The sequence below is a fragment of the Ictidomys tridecemlineatus genome, unplaced genomic scaffold (assembly GCF_052094955.1).
Source record: "Ictidomys tridecemlineatus isolate mIctTri1 unplaced genomic scaffold, mIctTri1.hap1 Scaffold_54, whole genome shotgun sequence".
NCBI classification, from domain to species: Eukaryota; Metazoa; Chordata; class Mammalia; order Rodentia; family Sciuridae; genus Ictidomys; species Ictidomys tridecemlineatus.
In genome coordinates, this window is record NW_027523576.1 from 676,855 (window position 1) to 700,448 (window position 23,594).

Genomic DNA, 23,594 nt, shown 5'->3' on the forward strand with positions numbered 1-23,594 from the left:
GAAGGTCAGACTTTGTGTCCAAACAAAACAAGAATTAAAGAGCGGAGCTGAAAGTCTTAATGTCTTTGTATTTCCTATTTTTACAAAAACGTATGACCATGATCTGGGTTTCTGTAGCAACATGCAGCAATGTTATCAGAGTCATGCTATAGATAAATGGCCCCTCATATATCTTATTTTATATAACCATAGAAAGATACATATGAAAAATGATATTGTAGTCATAATTAAAGATTAAAGCAGAAACCATATCACCAGTAGACCTGCAGTCTCATCAAGACAGAAAATACTCATCAGAGCACTCATGTTCTGTAAAGAATAACCGGATGTTTATGGCTATTATTTCCATATTCTATTTTGGTTGTTTTCATTGATTTCAGTACCAGTGTCTTTCAGAAACACTAGCAAAATTTGATGATGCCCATATTGAACCCCTATAATGGAATTAGAATTTATTTAAATATGTTGTACTTTTTACAAAAGATAGAGTAAGGTTCTCACTTTGCTTTTCATTTTCAAATTTAAGAATAACTATCAGAAGCTGCTGAGGAATGGCCCATGTGAAACTGAAGAAGAGAGGGTTTTGTAATAGGGATATTTTTTTAAATGGGGGAATTTAGTGTTGGAGTTATATATGGAATTTGAATAGTTTGCTATAGGAGTTTGCTACAGGAAAACTGTTGGGTAGTATATAAAGAAGAAATTGTATTGTAGTGAGAGTCTGGAGAATTTGTGATCTACCTGTGAGGTTGGATATATCTTTTAGATTACCTTAAGATAACTTTTGGGAGGTCTGTGTCTTTATTGGGAGAAGATAGCTATCTATCCATCTATTTCTATATATATAATTATGTTTTGGTCCCTCCAAAAGTTGGTCTTGAAAGTAGTCATAAGAGAGCACAAAGAATGAGATTGAAGAGCAACAAAGGAGAAACATAAGTCTGATATTTTAACTTGCTGTGGGAAATAAGCTTCAATTCTATTGGAACTTACTAAGTAGCACATAGACTGCTGCCTCTCCCAATCTTCTGCACAATGGCTGGGAGGCAGGAGTGCATATCAATTAGCTCTTGTCCATTGGCCAAGATGGGACTCTGTTCTTTCTCTCCATATAAGTATGGGTTAAGAGAATTCTTTCAAGCTTCCAAGACAGGCATGGGGCAGAAAGTAAAGATATTCATTAGGGACTAGAGATGAGATCTTATCATCTGAAGCAAATCATAAATTACTATTCCAACCTGGTCAAAATCAAATGTAAGGCTAGGTGGACATGATTCAGAGCACCTGATGTGTCTGCTACAGCTACCTAATAAATCATGTACTCAGTAAATTATTCCAGTTGAAATAAACAAAAAATTCTAATGAACCATCTGCATCTCCAAATCCTAAGCATTTGCTAGGCTAATAGGTAGCCTAGCAAATGCTTAGTGAATAAAAATCTAAATGGCTATTACATGAAATTCAGAAGAAGAAAATATCTTCCCCTTTATATCTTAATATGAAAGAGTTTCCAAATCCTTTAATTCTTATGTACTATGGTATAGAAGCAGGAGGTAATTATTGCTGTAGGTACAGGAGTTTGCTATAGGAAAATTATGTGTTGGGGAGTACATAAAGGAGAAATTGTATTGTAGTGGGAGTCTGAAGAATTTGTGATCTACCTGTAATTTTGGATATATCTTTTAGGTTACCTCAAGATAATTTTGGGAGCTCTGTGTCTTTATTGGGAGAAGATAGCTATCTATCCATCTATTTCCATATATAATCTCTAATTTTCCTTAAAGTTTCTTCTAGCTCTAAGATATTATGAAAATTATATATGTAGAAGAATATTTGACTTTTTGTGAATGGCTTTCTGTACTCAAATGTATATTTACATTTGCATGCATGACATGATAAGTTGGTAGACATTGGTATTGATTTAAAGATGAGCAAATCTTGATTTTTTAAAAATATAAGTTTCTTTGGTTTCCAACAAATAGTATGTCATATATGCAAGTAAACAGAAGAAATATTAAGATATGCATATGTACAATAAATTAAATCTTTTTATTCTGCATATTGTTTAGTCAAGTGAAATTTTTATTCTGAAAAATGGAGTAATTAGGCAGGCAAGGATTTTACAGAAAGCAGAGATCTAGAACTTGCAGCAATATCACTAGGATGAAGAGATCAAATTTGAACTTCAGGGCTAGTGAAGGAGAAAGAACTTACAGGGAGTCAAGATCCTGAAGAAGAGTGCTCTTAAAATTCCTTACAAAATTTCTCTTCAAGGCATTAGCTAATTCCTGAACTATGCATGAATGGAGTAAAAGGCTAAGAAATCCAGAAAAAAAATTAAAAAGTTAAGAGGCTAAAAAGTTTATCAGAGCTTTGGCAGTCTGGGGAAGAAACAAACAAAAATATAATATAGAATCTGCCAAAAGTAAAATTTCCAGGCTTTTAGATGAGACTTCTAAAGTGTTATGGCTGATGCTAGGGATAAATCAGTAATAGATAAGCTTTTACAAAGTCTTACTAATATGCTTCCATTGCTGGGTGTGATGGTTCATGCCTGTAATCCTAGAGGTTTGGTACATTAAGGCAGGAGGATCCTTAGCCAGCCTCAAAATAGTGAGGCACTAAGCAACTCAGGGAAACTCTGACTCTAAGTAAAATACAAAAAAAAAAATAGGGCTGGGGATGTGGCTTAGTGGTTGAGTACCCATGAGTTCAATCACTGTACCCTCCCCATAAAAGACTTCTATTATTTTAATCCATGATTCTATCAGGGTTTCCTGTTTCTCAGGAAGAGGAGAGTAACATCTTCTCTGAAAAAATATAAGATCATCCAGAATCTCTGCCACCGTTCATGCGTAATGTCAGTGCTCAATCTAAAAGATCATGGGTGCCAGAAAACAGGACCAAATGACAAAAGCTAACAGGATAAATACAAAACAAAACAAAATAGCAATAGAAATAGCTGGTATAGATTTGGGGGTTAACAGAAATATAATCTTTAATATAATCAGTAAGTTAAAGAAAGTAGATTCAAAACAAAAGAATGTCATCCAAACATTAAAATGTACAAAAACACCATTAAATGGAAATTTTATAGTAGAAAAAAACAAGAAGTCAAAATATAACTGCAGATGAGACAACAGAATAGAATTAGGGAGCTGAAAATAGAGAATTGAGAAACTGGAAGTTGGTAAGTAGCAAATATTATACTTGAAGTTCAAAGAAGAAAAATGAATGGAAAAATATAGATAATAGCATATAGAACTTGATAAAAATGTATTAAGGGTAATCAATGTTTAGTTGAAGTTCTAGAAGAAGAGGAGAGAGGAAATAAAACAGGAGAAATAGTTGAAGATATACTGGAAAAATATTTTTTGAAACTGATCAAGGATATCAGACTGAAGAGTCATGAAGCTCTGTAAACCCTGAACAGGTTAAAAATAAAATATTCTAAATATAAAATAAAGGGCTGGGGTTGTGGTTCAGTTTTAGAGTGACTGCTTAGCATCTGTGAGGCACTAGATCCAATCCTCGGTACCTCATAAAAATAAATGAATAAAATAAATGTCCATAAACAACAACAAAAAAACTAATATATAAAATAAAATAAAGCCAAATCCAGATACAAATAAGAAGAGAAATAAACAAATCCATAATCTTTATAGTGAGAGTTCTTTTTTAAAATTTCATTTTATGATACTGTTCGGGAAGGAGTCTAAGGCCTCACACGTGCTAGGCAAGCACTGTGCCACTGAGCTACATCCCCAGCTGCATAGTGAGAGATTTTTTTTAACTTATCTTTCTTGTCAAAAATTCAGTAAAGTGGGGTTGTGGCTCAACGGTAGAATGCTCACCAAGCACGTTCGAGGCCCTGGGTTTGATCCTCAGCACCACATAAAAATAAACAAATAAAATAAAGGTTAGAAAACCTCAGTAAAGCATATAATATTTGAGAAATACAGTGAGCAAATGTGTGTATGTGTGGGGTTATATAATATTGTACAAAAAAATGCAAAGCATTTCACATTCTTTTTTATGGACACATAGAACATTTATAAAAATAAAAACTATATGCTGGGTCATCAAGCAAGTGTTGACAAATGTCAAAGAATTAAAATCATATGGAGTATATTCTTTGATGATACGGAAGTTAAATAGTACATGTATGTGAACAATGCGAGGTCCATATCTTGAGTTCATTAAAACCATAGATCAAAAAGTAATGATGTCCAGTTTTCACTAGATTTAATGACTCACTTCCATGAAATAGTGTATAAAAAGTGAAATATAATGACTTACCAGAGGAGCAGGAGCCTGATTAAACATCACCTTAACCAAGAACTTAACATCGTCAGGATGAGTTATATGGCTATTCGGTAACCCTGATGGGATAAGATGAAAAGGGCCCTCAGGCTGTGTGTGGTGTTCTTTACAAAGTCTGTAATTCCCATCTAATCACATACTCCCATCAAATTCAAATTGAGGGGCTGTGTTAGTCAGATTTACATAGCTGTGACCAAAATACTCAAGACCAAGTAAGAGGAGTCAAAGTGTATTTCAGGCTCACAGTTTCAGAGGTTCAGTCCAAGGTCGGTGGGCTCTATTGCTCTGGACTTGAAGTGAGGCAGAATAGAGGGGCAAAGGAAAGCTCCTGAACTCATGGCTGCCAGGAAGGACAGGGGTGGTAAGAGAAACAACCCACAAGTAAGTCACCAGAGAAATATAACCTGAAAGGCATGTTACCCCCATCACCTACTTCCTACAGCCTACAGTTACCACCCAGTTAGTCCATTAGAATCATTAATCCATCAAATGAATTAATCCAGTAATTAGTTTACAGCCCTCATAATCCAATCTCTTCACCTCTGAACATTCCTACTCTAACAAGAATTTCAGGGTCTACCTCATATCTAAACCATAATAGGGACATTCTATAAATTCTATCAGGGATATTCTATCTGGCTAATGTGAATACATTTTTAAATTGTCAGGGTCACAGAAAACAAGTAAAAAAACTGAGAAGTTGTTCTGAACCAGAGGAGACTAAGAAAAAATATTGACTAAATGCAATGCAATATTCTAATTTGAATTACAGAAGTGAAGAAGAATATTGTAGTGGAAAAAATGAGAAAAATCCAAATCAATTCTGAAGTTTGGTTAGTAATGTATCAATGTAGGTTTCTAAATTTTAACAAAGGTGCCATAATATAAAACATTAAATAGAAGTGCATGAGGGGTATACAGGAATGCCTTGTATATCTGTAAGTCTAAAATATTCCCCTAAAACATTTATTAAAAATAAAAATGAAAGAAAGATAGGTAGCTCAAATGAGAAATGGGAAAAAACATTTATAAAAAGATATTTAAATGCACAGTATAGACAAGAAAAGAAGTCTAACTTTATTGACTATGAGAAAAATGTAAACTAAAACACATCATCACTGTAGATGCTCCATCATAGCTAAAATGGAAAAGATAGCGAATACCAAGATTGCTAATCTGACGATGTTGGAAGATCTAAACCCATACACTGCTGGTGGGAGTATAAATTGATAAAATTATTGCATTAAAATTTAGGGGTTAGCTGGGTTCATGTCTGACATCCCATCAGCTCAGGAGGCTGAGTCAGGAGGATCAAAGTTCAAGAGCAGTCTCAGCAACTTAGTGAGGCCCTAAGCAACTTAGTGAAACTCTGTCTCTAAAAAAAAAATAAGTAAATAAAAGGGACAGGTGTGGTGGCACAGCCTGTCATCCCAGCAGCTCAGGAGGCTAAGTCAGGAGGATCATGAGTTCAAAGCCAACCTCAGCAAAAGCCAGGTACTAAGCAATGCAGTGACACTCTGTTTCTAAATAAAACTACAAAACTAGGGTTGGGGATGTGGCTTAGTGGTCAAGTACCCCTGAATTAAATCCTCAGCACCACTCCCAAAAAAGGAACAGGGATGTGGCTCCATGGTTTAATATCCATGGGTTCAATAGCTGGTACAAAAAAATAGAGGGTAGTGTTAACTAAAACTAGACACTTGACTAACCTACTACCCAGCAATTCTGCTGTAAGTACACATTTACTACAAATCATGGACAAAATATTTAGTTACTTTATGTATCATATCCCTGAATGGAAACAACCCAAATGTCTATAGATAGATCCTTGTGACCCAGGAATATTGAAAAAAAAGAAAAGAAACTATTCCTACAAACAATATGTATAGATGAATCTCAGACATAAAGACACAAGATGAGAGAGAAATCTGGACAGAAAACAGCATATACTTTTATGGATTCATTTATTTGAAATTTGAAAGTGATAAAATTAATGGGTGTTGATAAGGTTGATGGGACTGGTAGTGACTGGGAGGAGCAAGAGGGGGCCAGCACTGACTCTTGCAGTGTTCTGTATGTCCATCTCCTCTGTGGGACAGGAGTACATTCACCATGTCAGAATTCCCAGAGTGGTGCCTGAAGACTGTGCACTTAACTGTGCGAACATCAGAGATCCATGAAAGAGTCAAAAGCACAGGTCTTCTAGAAACTTGGATTTTAATATCAAAATATGTTTCCATCCTGATTTATAACGCAAACTATAGTTAATTAGTATATGTGTATTCTTTAAAAATCAAATAGCTATATAGAATGTTATTATTAGAAAACATCTGCACAATACTTTGATAAGTAATTAATTGGTTCTCTGTGCTTTGGAATTTATTTTATTCACTGCATGAAGGGATCCAGCGAGACCAGTTACAATTATCGTACCAAGTATGACCAAATTAGGCAATAGACTCTCCTGATGTTCTAATATTTTGAAATGTAGAGAGGACTATTTGAATACCTTATAAGGCTTTTATGAAATTTGGGGACTTCATAAGCACAGCAGGTTAAGAATACACTTTTATAAGAATATATTCTATGTTTTAAAAATTTGCAACACCTATAAAAGATAGTTGGTATCCTCCCATTTCACAGATGGAGGAACTGAGATTGAAAGAGATTAAGTTGCCTTGTCCATTCATAGAAGGGCCATGATTCAAACTTAGATTTAGACTGACTAAAATCCATGCTTGGATTCACAATTATCCACAGCAGTGTTTTTCAAAGTATGAGTCATGAGCCATATACATTAAAATCATGTCAGAGGTCTCTCAAGTGTAAATCTCCAGGAGGCCAGGGCAGGCAGAATATTTGAAATTGGAGCCTCATTTTTTTTTTTGTAAAAGGCCCTGAGGATTAAGAAGCACTGCTTTTTTCTCTAATGACTTTGAATAGGAAGGTGACATCTTATTCAAAGCTAACCTTCCAAGTTTGGAGTTTACCTGTATCACACATAATAGAAGAGAGCCGTGCTCCTTGAGTGTGTACATACAGTTTGTCTTGTACAATCACTCTCTCCTTCACTATTATTTCACTTGAGATTTTCAGTGAAATAGATTCTTTTGTACCCACTTGCAAGCTGTTGATATGTTTCCACAAAAGAAGTATGAGCTGGTTTAAATATGCGTGTATGTTTCCCAAGAAGAGTATGTGCCCACTGATTCTTTCTAACACAATCTAAATATAAAGTTGAAGCAATAAACTCATCAGAAGGGTTATTATTCTGTCTACATGGTTTTCTTTATCAAACCTCTTGAGACTGGTGGAAATAACAAATATGATATGGTGGGTATTTTTTTAAATATAAGATATGAGGCAAAATGTGATATAGAAATAATCAAATAAGATGTAATGGCTGATTCTTTACATTTTAAAGAAATTTTATATATTTATTTGTTTTTGGTGCTGGAAATTAAACTCAGGGATGCTTAACCACTGACCTACATCTCCAGCCCTTTATTTTTTTTTTTTAATTTTTGGATAAGATCTCACTAAGTTACTGGAGCCTCTCTAAGTTGCTGAGGCTGCCCTCCAAATTGCGATCCTCCTGCCTCAGCCTCTGAAGTCTCTGGGATTATAGGTGTGCATCACCATGCTGGGCTTCAAGAAATCATTTTAGAATGTTTCCTTCTCTAAAGCTTTATTTTCTTGAAAAAAGGAGGGGAAGATAGGTAAAAGTCTAAATAGGGGCTGTTAAAACTTAAACCTCATATCTTTTCCCTCTCCTAGCATTTGGGAAAAAATATTACATATAACTTGAAGATATTTCACTCAATTTCTTGGTGGCACAGGGAAAGAAATATAGTCAATAACTCAGAAGTGTACTCCTTAGGGATAGGGGATGCTATCAAACCTGGGTTAGAGACCACCTGTTCCACCTAGCTTTTTGATCTCTCGTGCATTCCTTAGTATCTCTTCCATTTACTCCTAAGTGAGATAATGGTACCGATTTCCTAGGACTCAGAATTAAATGAAATAACACATGTACAATGTATAGCACAAGTTTAGGAACATGTAATTGTGCAAAAATAAAAAAAAAACCATTAGCTATTCTCATTGTTTGTTCCTATTTTATGATATCACTTACTTTTTAAGGACCATATCCTTTGATATATACTAAATAGGAAATATCATATTACAAGTTTCATGACTTTGGAAACTGGCGAATGAAAATATCAAGAGTCAATTTAGCGACCTTTCCAGATATGTGTTATTTTAAGGGCTCTTTAGTACCAGGTGCAGGCTGCCTAGCATGAGTTCCTGATGTTTTCCTGGATGGCACAACTGTAGAAGTTTTTTTCTGATTTCTTTCTGTAGCTGATGCTTCTGTTCTCTTTTCTATTGTTGATACTAGTCTGTTTAGATATTCCCCAGTCTTATTTTCCAGGTGTGGGTCTACTTTGGAGTAAGCAGATAAGGTATATTTGGTTTTGGTCCCAGTATTGTTCATCACAGAAATAGAAAGCAGATTTGGTCTGAGTTCTTAGAATTATGTTAAAGTAATTTCTTACTATGATCATGAAGATTGAATTAAATTCTTTATATTGTTTACAACTTAATCCTTCAAAACCAGTTCCTCTGGTTACTAACTTCTACTACTTCAAACAAGAAATGTAAACTTTCTAGTTTTTGATCCGTCACCCCAGTATAAAGTCTTTTTACCATCCCTTTCCTCTACCTTCAACTCTATAGTATTGAATTTGTTCAGTGGTTCTTAGTTATAAGGGGACTCACATTTATTTTGGGGATTAAACTTGGGGCCTTAGCACATGAGAGGCAAGCACTCTACCACTGAGCCACATTCCCAGCTCCTCATTTTTTTAATTTGCCAAATTAAACTACCTCTAACTCAGACCTCACCAGTCTTCTTGGAACCAAGTCCCATTAGAGTTATTTGGGGCACCTGTCTCTCCAGGGCTGGAAAATGGTCTCCATAGTGTCCATTCATGGTGATTATTCTGTTTCTCCCTAACCTGAGTTCATTGAGGTGGATATAGTTTTGGAGTCTCCTCTTCTTTCTGTTCCATGCCAGACTTGGCTCTGGGGACTCCATACCATCTTTTAACAATAGGAAGCTTGGCACTCAGTCCCAAGGGACCCAAATAGTCACTCCATCAAAACTCTTGTCAACCAGTGGGGCTCAGGTGGGAGTGGGGTATGGGAACTTCATTGGACTCATCCACTCCCATGGGCTTGGGGGAATTCAACTTTCCATGGGGTCGGATACTTTCTTTCCCTTCAGTTTTTAAACACCTCCACAAGTGGTACAATCAATTCTAACATTCGAATACACGCAGCAGTTAAGACTTCCCAAATTGAAATCTTGCTCTTTTCAGAGCTGTTGCTGCCTCAGAGTTGCCCAAGCCTCAATTTCCAAGCAAATGGGAATGACGATTTGCCAACTAACCAGAGGGTTACAAGCAACTTGTGTACATTGATACAGCAGGAGTGGGAGCCATTTCTTGTATGACAGGAGGGGTATATATATTCCAAACAGTTTATCTTAATTAACATAAACTAGATTTAGCAGTCAACCAATAAGGAATCTCCACACTTAATTAATTGCTGAGGTTACTTCACAAACCACTCCCTCTGCAAAATGCCAGGCACCATCTTGACTTGTTTACAGACTCTAACAATGATGAGTGTCCCATTACCTAGACGTGTAGTGAGGTTGAAGTGACTGTCACATTCTTCACACCATGCCTGGCACTTAGTAAACCTTTAGAAAATGTCAGATATTATTTTAATGATCATAATTGCTGAGGTGGACCTCAAACTTTCGATCCTCCTGTCTCAACCTCCCAGTCGCTGGGATGACAGATGTGGTCACCATGTCCGCCTCATCCTTTCCTCTTTTAAAAAGCATATCAACTCGATGGCAAATGTCCTCCTAAAAGCCATTCTCTTTCCATTCTGCTTCTTGATAGGCCAGTCTACGTTGATGATGAGGCTCCGCCATTGCTAAACCCCCACCATGTGATACCCAGGCAGCAAACAATAGTGAAATCCATGGAAACTCCATGCGTTTTCCCAGAGCCTTAATTTAATGGCTTTACGTAACAAAGAAATGTAATGTCACATTATTAATAGGGTGCAGGACCTACCTGTGTCTTACCAACCTACTATCTTTAACGCCATGCTGACAGTGCTTTAAAACGGTTCCCATCCTAGAATGTTCTTAAGTGGTTTCAGCCTTGACATGAGGTCATGGGAATTAGACTAATGAAGAAAGCAAAATTGAAACACTCCCATTCGGGGGTCTACTGGGCTATATTAACTTGTGGCAAATTAAATAGATGAGTGGATTGCAACCACTGACGCTCGTATCTCATGATGAAGTCTCGGGCTCTTTATTCTTCTCGGTGCCGTTAACCTTTAGGGTCTGGCTGTCCGTCAATCTCACTTCCATCTTGCTTTCTAGGAACTGTGGCATCAGCGATTCCAAGACACGCCATGGCACAGCCCACCACACCCGAGACAGAGGCAAGTGCGATGTTTTCATCTGCGGGATTGAGAACCGAGGCCTGAAAGGATGCCTGGGCTTCTCTTACACTCATTCAAGCTGTTCCAGCGCAAGACACTTCACTTACTAGAACAGTTGCCATTTCAGCAAACAACCTCAAAAGGCTCCTAGAGCTGCCTTTCTCACCAAAGAGAGACAGCTATCCACTGCAGATGCCCACCTTAGACTCACATGGGCCCCAACAGTGGCTGAAGGGACCCCGCACACCCAAATCCTAGCTTCCACACTCACCCACACATACGTGGCGTCCCCTCACAGAGACGAGAGATCACCCACTGGGACCGCGTGGAAGCGCCATCATGTGTAGAAAAGCAGGGACAAGGCACGAAACAGAGGCAGCAAAGAGTTCATAACCGGGGTTGGAGACTGAAGTGCCACTCTATCCTTTATCCCAGATGTTCCGTAAGTGGTAACGCGAAGATGCCTATGGCAACACAGGTGTGACCCCCCTCACAGGACAAATGTATTCCCAAAACCTTGGGAATGAGTTAAGTTTGGCAGAAAGTTAAATTCCTCCACCTGCAGAAGTTGTCCTCGCTCCTCTTTGCGGAGTGTGTGACACTTTTCCAGGTGGGCCACCCCGGCAGAACCGCCTGGGAGACCTGTGCAGAATGCGGGTTCTAGGCCCAGGCCTAACGCAAAGTGCTTAGGATCCCTGAAAGTCTGTGCTTGGCCGTGCCCCAGGAGGGCCCAGGCTCACCATGTCTCCCTCCCTGGTCCCCCTCCCACTTTCACAACCATTCAACCAGGATCAACCAACCAGGACCACATCACCTTCCAAGCCACCCAAGGGACCTTCGGTGGCCATGCAGTGGAAGGGAGATCAGTGCTCCGGGTCCACCTGGGGAATGGTCTGATGAACCAAGGTGCCGAGAGCAAGAGCTGGGCCAGGCTCACCTCCGGCCCACAGCAACACGACAATTGCTAAAAATGGCCTTCAGGAGAGATCGCCTCGGTTTCCCAGATGCACTTCTCTATTTCGTTTTTTAAATGCCCGCCTCTTTAGATATCAGGATCTTGGATAAGAGACCTGGTACCGCCCAGTCTCAGATTCCCCACAGGGAAAACGGCTTTGCCATCTGCTGTTCTCTTTCTGTGGGCTTTCCCCACTTGGTTCTGTTTTGCAGAGCAGGGCAGCTCTGGATTAGGCCACAGGGGGACCTACACTACCAACTGCGAGTTTCTCAGGGGCTGGAGGGAACTTTCACACTGCAGAACCAAACTGCAGAAACCTTTTGCCAGAAGGAGAACCACTGGGCTGGGGGTGTGGCTCAGTGGGGGCGCGTGGGCTCTGTGTGTGTGTGTGTGTGTGTGTGTGTGTGTGTGTGTGTGTGTGTGTGTGTGTAAGTGAAGGCTCTGTCCCGGCGCGCACACACAGGCACGCACGTGTACACAGGAGCAGCCTTCTCCAAACCAACTCGTTATCCTTAGACCTAAAAGAACCAAAGTCACCCTGATCCCATTCTTCGATGCCACAGTAAACTGAAGGATGGAGTCAGAGCAGCCCCTGGGAGAGCCAGAGGATATAGAAGGGCCAGGGGATATGGTCTTAGGATTCACCTTTAAAATGTCTCAATTTGTTTTATGAATATTTATAAGTAATATTTATAAAACAAAAAACAATTAACACATGTTTGTGGCTTGGATGACTGTTCCCCAAAGGCCACATGCTGAGGCTTGGTTGCAGCCTATGGTGCTGTTAGAGGTGGTGGAGCCTTGAAGAGGAGAGGACCTGGTAGGAGAAGTTAAGCCACTGGGGGCATACCCTGGGCCCTTCCTGTCTCCCTCTTTGCTTTCCAGACTCCATGAGGCAAACACACCTCCTGCATGCCTACCATACTGTACTGTGCCACCTCATGCCCTAAGCAATAAGGCCAAGCAACTGTGGACCAACACCTCTGAAACCATGAGCCAAAAGCAAACCTCTTTCCTTATTAACTTGATTTGCTCAGGTATTTTGTCACAGTAACAGAAAGCTGACTAATACAACGTATCCTGAAGGAATCACATGTTCACTTCTAGAGGTTTCTCCTTCCAAAAATTCAGCAGTCCCAGAGGTGGCTTTTTTTATCCCAAACTATTTCTCAACCGGTACTTTGTGACAGAATGGATTATTCATGATAACTAGATATCACTGTGTGTCCTATAATTTATCTACAGCAGTCCATTTCATCTAAATCTTATAAGTAGCTTGCCTACAGAGTATCAGTATCACTAGTGCATGGCAGTCCATCTTAGCCAACTCCAGGACAACTGAGAACAACACTACAGAAAGCTTAGTCTAAAACCCATTATGGTTTAGGATGAATGATGCTTGGTTCTGAAGTTTTTGAAATATGTTTAGCATTCTCAAACCATATATAGTATGTATCAACAGGGAATTAGACAGAGATCACTCAAGAGAAAGTGTCACTGGGATATGAAAAATACACCCATTCTATTACTGCTCCAGGAGTTCCATCCTAGGGCTGAGATCCCAGCCGCTTTCCTGGAGCTCAAGGGCAAATCGGCAAAGCAAAGGGCATGTTTTGCCCTGGCTTTGTCGCAGATGAAGAACAGCGGAGAAGGCACTGTGGTCTGCATCTTGCTCAAACCAAGCTTTATCCAGGAGCTAGCACTGCTTCTTAAACACTCTATCTTTGGGATAAAGCAAACGTGGACTATCCACAGGATGGACAATTATTCATCAATAAAGAGAAATGAGGGCTGGGGATATGTTCAGTTGGTAGAGTGTTTGTCTAAACAAAACCCTGGGTTCTAATTCCCAGTACCACATAAAAAAAGAAAAAAAAATCTGCAACACATTGAAGGCAAAAAATGAAGTAGTAGTAGTAATAATAACAACAACAACAACAACAATAGAAATGAGCCAGGCGTGGTGGCGTGTGCCTATAATCCCAGCAGCTTAGGAGGCTAAGACAGGAGGATTGCAAGTTCAAAGCCAGCCTCGGCAAAAGCAAGGCCCTAAGCAACTCAGCGAGACCTTGTCTCAAAACAGGGCTGGGATGTGGCTCAGTGGCTGAGTGCCTGAGTTCAATCCCTTGTACTAGAAAAAATAAAATAAAATGAAAGAAAGAAATGAAGTACTGACATGTGCTAACTACATGCAAGCACCATTCATTACGCTAAGTGAAAGATGCCAATCACAAAAGACCACATAATGTGAGATTCCTTGGAGATAAAATATCCAAAATGGGGAGATCTGCCGAGACAGAAAGCAGATTAGTAAAGTTGTGCATTTCACAGGCATAGTTACACAGACTGTGCCTGACACATAGAATGTGCTCTGCAAGTGTGAGTGTGTGTGTGTGTGTGTGTGTGTGTGTGTGTGTGTGTGTGTGTGTACACATGCGCTTTTACCTTTGGGGTTTTTTCTAATTACTAGCCACCATTTTTAACAAAACCAGCATTGGGTGTAACGTGTAATTTTCCAAGGCAACTGTTTTGAAGACAAGCTTGAACACTGCACCTATTCAGAAGTGTGAGTGCTGGCCATTTGTTTGCTCTTAGCCAGTCATACTCTATTTACTGTCAAGATAATAAAATGCCAGGTGACTGAATGGCCAAGGGAGTATTATGGACCCTAAGCTCCACAGCAATTCAAAGGAGGGTCACATGAACGCCATCGCGCAGTGGAAGGAGGAACGGCATCTTGCAAAGCACTGAGGTTTTAAAAGGTTAAAAGTGCAGTTCCTGCCTGTCAGACGTCGTGAGTAAAATCTCATAAACGGACCCAGGGCTGAAGGGTGTACTGAGTCCACGGGGCTGGGAGGGAGCAGGAAGGGCATTCCTAATTGGGGACTGGGGTTAGTAAAAGAACCTCAGGAGGGAACGGCCAGCAAACCAGAAGATAAATCAAACTGGAGCTCAGAAAGCTTAATCCTTGGGCTTTACTTTAACAGACTGGTGGTTGGATGAATCACTACCAAAGCAGAAATGCAGCAAAGTAACATGATCCTGAAGGAGAGCGCTCCCCCAAAAGAGAGCCCTCGGTGCCACGTTGGTGATTTCTTCACAGCCCTCAATCTGGCTGCCTGCTGGTTTCCATGGCTTGGATTTACCCATTCGTAAAAACAATCCCTCCTTTGACAATACCCAAGTCACTACCTCTGCCCTGAAATTAGACAAGAAACACACACACACACCAGTCTCCAACTCAGACCAAAAACCTCGCCAGGAGTGGAGGCTGCGCATTTTGCACACGGTCCCAATCATGGGTGTCACAGCGGGTATTCTGGGGGTCATGAATTATAACCTAACAAGTGTCCAGTGGGATAGTGTCCAGTGGGATGGAAATTCACAAGACTCACAGCACTGTGTGTGACGAAGATGCAGAGAACCTTTACAGGCCACGGGAGGGAGTTGAAGAACGCACAACCACTTTGGAAAACAGTTTCTTTAAAAGTTCAACACGGGAGATCAGGAACTCCACTCCTACGTATTAACCCAGAAAAAAAAAAAATGAGTGCACAGGTCCACAAAACGCTTGTATTGTAATTGAGGTTGTAGGTCAAAATGAGCATACTCGGTGTTGTTCAAGTAGGCGCCTAAAAACGTTTGGAACAATACATTTTATGTGTATTTTATTGCCATTTAAAAAAAAAAGTTCAGTGCACCTGCATTGGTAAGAATTATAAACCTGAAAGAACTCAAATATCCATAAACCTCAGGATAGATAAGGAAAGTGCAACACACACCGTGGATTATTACACGTCAGTGCAAAAGGACAAACTTTCAATCCATGCAAAAACACAGATTTCAAAAATGCTATGCTAAGTTCAAGACATGGGAGCCAAATAATTATCCACACGGAGCTCAAGAGCAGACCCACTAACCTCTGACTGCAGAGGTCAAGACAGTGGTTCTTGGGGGATGTGCATGTTGCTTGGAGGCAAAGGGAGGGTTGGGAATCCAAGTGTGCTGTATCTGGACCTGGGTGCTCAACCCAGATCAAAAGGAATCAACTGTTAAAAATTAAAAAAAAATTAAAATAGAGGCCATGGTTTAGCTATCCCCAAGGCCAACCCCTCATAACCAAATCCTAAGTCAGGCTGACTTCCCCAAATGCTAAACCTAAACAAAATGCCAACGTGAGCTTCACACGCTTGTCGTGATCCAGGGGGATGGAACCAACCTGGATCCTCTGCACTGTTGGCTTTTCAAAAGAAGAGAGGACTGACCATCATGAAAAAGGACAAAAGCAGGTGTCTATTGAATGTACAATGAGTCCCCATGCAGTTTTCCAGATAAGTAAAAGACTTCTTGTCCTCAGAACTCAGTCTACTGAGCAAGGCGGACTGTTAAATAAAGTCACACACTTAAGAACATAGAAAGAGCCCGGCCCTGGAGAAGCGCCCTCAGCTCAGCTTCACGTCACTTTGAAGGTCCAGAGAGAATTCTAAAGGGCCAGACAAGTAAGTTTCTTGGGTTTTTATGTGAAATTATAAATCAGAAATCTACGGAGCTGGGAGGGTGGCTCAGTGGTAGAGCACTTGCCTAGCAGGTGTGAGGCACTGGGTTCAATTCTCAGCCCCACATATAAATAAATAAAATAAAGGTTCATTGGCAACTAAAAATAATTTAAAAAAAAAAAGAGACTCCACTTGTGTAAAGAGGACAAGAGTTTATTAAAAAAATATATAAGGAATCTACATCTGCACACATCTAGAATTGTTAACATGGAGGAGAGGAGCAAGAAGAAGAGAAGAGTTTCAAACAGAGGCTACCACAGCTTGTTCTGTTTTCCGATACTTCTAGAATGTTACAGTGAGAATATATTCATACCTAATAGAAAGTAACCCACTTAAACAACAAGAAAAAGGCCAAAAGATTTCTTCCTTCATGCTCTGTGACCCTAAGTGCTCCATTCCCAGCACCTGAAGCAGGCTTCCCACACACACAATAAACTCGAAATTCTAAGCAGATCTGAGATTTCTGACAAAACAGCAGGAAAATCTCACGAAGCCATACCTTTACATTTCTACCACAATTAATGATACTTTGATTTAAAAAAAAAAAAAGAACAGGTAGAAAACTTCAGTCCATTATCCAGATTAAGCTAAGATTTATTACATCTTCTTCAGTCTTTTCCAAATACTTCAGTATCAGAAAACAAGAGCCTGAAATCAAAATTCCTCCCCAAGGTATTATAGAATCTGTTCTATCCAGTGCATTATATCTTAAGGTCTGAGCAGAGGAGTTTAAGAACAACAACTAGTTCACTGATTTCTTGAGTCTTTTTTGTTTTGGTACCAGGACTGAATCCATGGACGCTTAACCACTGGACCACATCCCAAGCTCTTTTATTTTTTAATGTTTGAGACAGGGTCTCAGTAAGTTGATTAGAGCCTTGATAAGTTGCTACAGTTGGCCTTGAACTTGAGATCCTCCAGTCCTGAGCCACTGGGACTACAAGTGTGCACTACCATGCCTGGCTAGAGTTTTTTTTTTATTTCATTGCATTTTATTATGCTAAATTTATTTTTTTATTAGAATCCAAATGATCATGTCACCTCTCAAAAACACACAGCTGGTAATACTTTTCATAAACACTAATTCTCAGTATAATGGAATGAAGCAATCTTACTCTATGAATATAGTTAATAAACCAAGATCCCATACTTTTTTTTTGTCCTAGGGATTGAACTCAGGGCACTCAACCACTGAGCCACATTCCCAACCCTATTTTGTATTTTATTTAGAGACAGTCTCACTGAGTTGCTTAGTGCCTTGCTTTTGCGAAGCTGGCTTTGAACTCAAGATCCTCCTGCCTCAGCCTCCTGAGCCACTGGGATTATAGGAGTGTGCCACCATATCTGGGTTGTAAAAATTTTTTAAAGTTCCCTTAATATACTTTTTAAATCCTCTACAAGACCAGAAATAAATCATCCACTTGAATCTATATTTTGAAGTATGAAAATAAAAGCAAGTACTTTTCAGTTTGGATGTAACTATTCTAAAACAACAAATCAGCTAAATAGACCACCACCTGTGAAAACACCACTTTTCCCAACCTGCGATCGTCCTCTTTATTTACCCCTCTCTGTCTCCCTGCACAGCCAGGGCCCTTGCTGTCTGATTCGTTCATGGCCATATCCCCAGCCCGTGAAACAGAGCCTGGAACATAATGCATGTGAAGTATTTTCCCATAAATGATGAGCTCATATAACAGATGGTCCAAAGTCAAGTAACTAGACAGCAAGATGAGCAGGGCAGCTTCATTCCCACCCCACCAGCCCACAGCCCATCTTTTTCTATAGAAACTGATCCATCCATGACTTTTTCTTTCCCTTTCATTCATCTCCCTCCTGTTTTCCCCAAGAACATTCTAAGAGCTGAGAAACTCAATCGGGTCACCAAAAATCTTTGGGCAAAACATACAATTTCACTTTATCTTTAATAAAAAGGCACTGGACTAGATTCATTCACGAGCAGACACCACTCACGAGGTGATGCTGAAAGACACAGGCCCCAGCCCCCCAGAGAGGATGGCAGGGCGGGCAGAGGCACGTGCAGAGTGAGGTACCCAGTGTGCCCGGCATGCCATGAAGACAGCGCCTCCCGGCCAAGAGAAGGGGAGAGCAGCCCAGGCACTTCCTGAACAAAGCCAAGAGAAAAGCAGGGGTGTTTCGAAGTTTGGAGCCAGCACCTGGACTCCAGGGTGTGGGTCGGGGAGTGGCTGAAGAGGCTATGGGACAACAGCACTCTGCTAATGCTCTAGAAGGGGACACCATTAGAGTCAAGGGTCAGTTACGAGGTAATTTCAGTAAGACAGAGAAAAATGAATGTAAACCCAACCCAGAGAAGCGCTCCTAAGACCTCTTGAACCTGTCCCGTCCTCTGCTCCGAGGTGAGCATTCTTGCCCTGAGCATCAGTCTCCATCCCAAATCAACATCTCCAGCAGCGGCCTCTCCTCTGAGCTCCAGAGCCCCACACCCAACTTCCCACACTGACCTCTTCTTTGAAAATTCCAAAGTTCCACCTCAACACATCAGAAACTAAACCCACGATCTCACCCCAGAACCTGGTCCGTTGCCTCTTTCTTGTCTCAGCAAATGGCGCCCCCATCCATCCACCTGCCGGAGCTGGGAACCCCCACCAGAACCTGGGGGACTCCAGCTCTTGCCTAAGCCAAGGCAACAGGTTCACACTTGGTCCTCTTCTGCTGTCACCTCTGCTCCCTGGGGTCTGTTCCTAAATGGCGATGATGACGGTTGATTTGAGGTGTCTATCAGCCTGCCTCCCCCTGTGCAGCCCTCCCACCCACCAGGAGCTCCCCTGATGGGCGTGTGCTCCTGAGGCACCCACATCAAGGGCGGCAGGAATTTTAAGGATTTGGAAGGAATCCACACCAAAAGATAAGACAGGATGGAGGTAAGGACTCAAAGGCGCCTACTGAAACTGCCCCTAGGCTATCATTAAGTGACCTGGTCCATATAAATTTCAGTGGTGCGGGAGCAGAAACCAGGTGACAGGGCACATACTGAAATATCACACTGCGGGCTGGGGCTGTAGCTCGGTGGAAGAGCGCTTGCCTAGCATGTGAGAGGCTCTGGGTTTGATCCTCAGCACACATAGAAATAAATAAATAAATAAAGGTGTTGTGTCCATCTACTACTAAAAACTTAAAAAACACACACCGAGTCCCATTAATATGTACAACTACTACATGCTAACCAAAAAATTATCAATGAAAAAAGACAGCAGATTGACGAGAGAATGGTAAAAAGGAAGGTGGATGACCTGATGTTGTTCTTCCACTAACTTGAATGGCCAGGATGAGGCCACAGTTGGACAGGAACACAGGACAGGGAAAGGTTGGTTGGGAGTTTAAAGTTGGGAAAGTCGAGTGTCTGAGCACATCATGAAGAGACAGAACCAGGAGCAGAAGAAGGCTCTTTTGATTTCGAGAGCCCCCTATGCGTGGGCCCATGTCTATAATCCCAGCGAACCCAGGAGGCTGAGGCAGGAGGATTCCCAGTCCAAGGCCAACCTCTGCAACTTAGCAAGGTGCTCAGCAACTTATGGAGATCCTGCCTCAAAATAAAAGAGAAAAAGGGCTAGGGATGTGGCTCCGTGGTTAAGTGCCCCTGGGTTCAATCCTGAGGAAGAGAGGGCAGGGCTGGGGAGGAAACAGGGAGGGAAAGAAATGGACCAACTTAGGCCAGAAAGTTTGGGACCTACAACACAAAGGGATACACTGGCTTTTCACAGAACCCAAGGAAATAAAGATGAAATTCGATTCAGAAGAGTTTGTGGGTGGGAAAACAAGTTGATCTATGGTTCCCCTACTCATATCCACCTTTTTTATTTAAGAAGCCTCTCATTAAGGGAAAAAAAAATGAGAACCTCCCATCCAGAAAGAGCATACAACTGCTCCCAATTATGGATTCAGCAAAGCAGTTCTAGAAACCTCACACAGGTTTTATCTGAGAATGACTACTATTTTCCATCGCTCCACTCAACAGGACACGAAGCCTGGTACAGCTGTTATTTTGGATTCCTTAACAAGCGCCTCAGATCACTCGTGGGTGATTTTAAGTGTTTAGCAAGCAGATCATAGCTTTTTAGCAAGAAAATAAAATAAGAGTTCCTTGTGGGGTCAGCCAAGAGTTTATCAGTCACTCGTCAGAAAAACAACGATTTAAAAGAACAAGGTCATGCACAGTAAAAATGGGTAAAAAGCAGCTGACGTCAAAATAAAAATTTAAAAAGGTCCCTTGTCACTTGAATACTCCTGCCCCATAATGGAAGCTGTGTTTCTTCTTAAAGGAGAGAAAATGTCCAGAAATTCGAACTCATCACTCCCCTTAATTGTTATCAGGGAAGAAGTACGGAAGCATCCAGCTGGATTATGGGTAGTGTAAACAACTGCAGACCTGCCCAGCCAAGCACATCTGCACAAAACCATTAAGGTCTGGAATCTATTCTATTAAAATCGAATCATCAGCCAAGAACAATTAACAGGCAACTATTTTCATGCAAAGCAAATATAAAATAAAAATCAAGAGCAAATACATATGGATAAACCTTTTTCATTCATAATTTTTGAAGCTGCATAATGCAGATATCCGCTGCTCTCTTAACAGCCGTCTCTATACAATGTTAGGCATTGTTTCCACCCTGGAGCAATTTTGTATTCAAAAGTCCCTGCTTGAACGTCCAAAGAAACCTGGCACAATCACAAAGTTGACTTGTAACAAGTCTCAGCCTTAAGCAAATTGCTTATTAATGCAGAACTTGGAGTCGCTGTTCAGAACCTAATTAAGTCATGCATCTCCAGAAAATCTCTGCGCTCTCCAAAACGGTACAGAATTTTTGTAACACACAATTTTCCATTCCAGAAAGGATGATGGGTGGACTTCCACAGGTGGTGAACCAAGCACTAGCTGGGGGAGGGGAGACCAAAGCATCATCAGCTCTATGAAATAAACAGTGGAGCAGCAGGTGGAGACGGACAGTTGGGGCGCCTGGGTAATCCCAGGGCTGAGATTCCCCATACTCTAAGCTGGTCTTGCATGGAAAAGACAACCTCTTGGGACTTTTCTACTACTTTAAAAGTTCTCACTTAAAAAGACACAAAAGGGCTGGGGGCATGGCTCTGTGGTGGAACATGTGCTGAGCATGTGTGTGAGATCCCTGGGTTCAATCCCCACTAACAAAAAAAAACAAAAATAAAGACACAAAAGATGACCTACAGGATCATTCCAATTATATAGGGCTCATAAAAAAGAAAAAAAAATGACAAAACAAAGCTCATTTGTTTTTTGTTTAGGATCTCACACAGAGAGACAGGAAAGGTATAAAGGAAAGCAACTGACAATTTTGAGGATCTCTAGGGTTTGGGAAGGATTTTGATCAAGAAGAACCCTCGGAAGAGGGAGCCTGCTGTTTTTATGACGTGGTCGGATATACAACATTGTTGATTTCTTAAATGTAAGCTGTGCATACCATTCTATTTTGTAATTTTTCTCTGTGTACCATATATTTCATAATATTTTGTAATTTTAAAAAATGCTGAGGGATCCGTAGCCAAGCGTGGGCATCCCATAAATGTTTAAGAGAATGGATACTGGGTGACAAAGGGGGAGTACTGTGTCTTCTCTGATCACTGGCTAAATACAACCCAGTTTGTTATGTTGACAGACTTCTTTGCAAGCAAAAAGGTGAAATGTTCAGAGTTTGAGAAGGTCATATAAAAAGCAACAAATTAAAGAGAACTTCAAGAATACATATTCTGTTTTATCTAGGGTAAATAAACATTCTTTCAACCAGCAGTGGTTCCTATTGTTAAGATTAAAACATGTTCTCACACACAGTGCCCTTACCCTAACAAAACCTACAGAACTGGAAATTGTGGAAGAGAAGACAGCAGACAGACAGGAGTCTTCATGGGACGTTCAGGAGGAAGAGAAAGAAGGGGCAAGCGCGAATGGAGGGGGTAAAACCCTTTTTGGGACCCACTTTTAAAAATAAGCACCAGAGTTAAGGTTTGGGGGGGGTCAGGGCTAACACATACATTCTTTATACCAGTGGGGGGAGGGCCGGCCCTATTTTGTTCCACAAGCTTATATTGCTGAACAAGTCCAAAAAATAATCACCACAAGCTCAGCACACAATACATAAACACCATTACACATAAATTGTCATTGAATAACATGTTAAATTCATCAAGATGAAACAGAGCCAGAAACATCCCCTGGTAAGGCTTTTTTTGTATATCTGTATACATGCAAAGTGCTAAATCTGGAACCAATTTCTTTTTTTTTTTTTTTTTTATTGATTGTTCAAAACATTACAGAGCTCAAGACATATCATCTTTCATACATTCGACTCAATTGGGTTTTGAACTCCCCAAATACATAATACAGACTCACTTCTGTTACATACTCACATTTTTACATAGAAGAACAGGGCGGGAGCTGGGAGAAGGGGGTGTGCTCACACCTTCCCAGCAAACTGTAATTAGAAGGAGCACAAACTGGCCAGATGCTCAGAGGCCTTCCTGGGCTCACCTTACTTACTTACTTACATGAGCTCCCTCCCAGATTCCTATTCTGTCCCCCCAACCCTCATTCCCGGTGAAACGCTGAAGTAAAATGAATTTACAGAGCAAAACACTTACAGATGTCCCTCGTGGAACACATCCCTCACCCCAGCTCAATACACAGGGCGCAAACTGCTCTGCTCTGTGGCCTTTTCACCTTCCCAGTACCGACACTCCCAAGTTTCCTGATGCCTGTGGTGACACAAGTGACAATTGTCCTCTACAACAGTTCTAAAGCCCGAGGAACTCAAAATACTCAATTTATTCTTAACTTTCTCCCAATATAAATCACACCATTAAATTAAAAGGAGAGAACTCATCTACCAAATTACACACTAATGGCTCTTAACCCATAATTAAAGTATCACTCACAGAGGCTTACGCAGCCACGCCAACCATGAGCGCATTTATTAGGACCTGAGTTTTCAGCACCAAGTAATTATGTAAATGCGGCCGTCAGCCATCTTGAGAGAAGTTAAGGGTCCAACCTGCTCCCTGTTGTTGGCTGGGGGGCTCACCGGGCACTGGCATCTGCACAGGGCTTCCTCCTCTCAAGCCTAAGTTTCAGAGCAGCAGGGAGAGCAAACTCCGGTGAGGTTGGTCACCTACCATCATCATGACCTTTTCTCCTCCCCGAGCATCCCAACAGC

General features: G+C 40.8%; 1 protein-coding gene across 15 annotated transcripts in view; it reads right to left on the bottom strand.

Annotated features, from left to right (window-relative positions):
• LOC144373968 (uncharacterized) overlaps window positions 1–23,594 on the bottom strand; it is a 172,525-nt gene that overhangs the window by 61,352 nt on the left and 87,579 nt on the right. For 10 of the 15 annotated variants that reach the window (XM_078036926.1, XM_078036924.1, XM_078036925.1 and 7 more), the window contains one exon: window positions 4,300–4,382. The exons of the other annotated variants lie outside the window; for them this stretch is intronic. In XM_078036926.1, coding sequence (XP_077893052.1) covers window positions 4,300–4,382 — 83 coding nt within the window. The remainder of the gene's footprint in view (window positions 1–4,299; window positions 4,383–23,594) is intronic. 15 annotated transcript variants of the gene reach the window in all.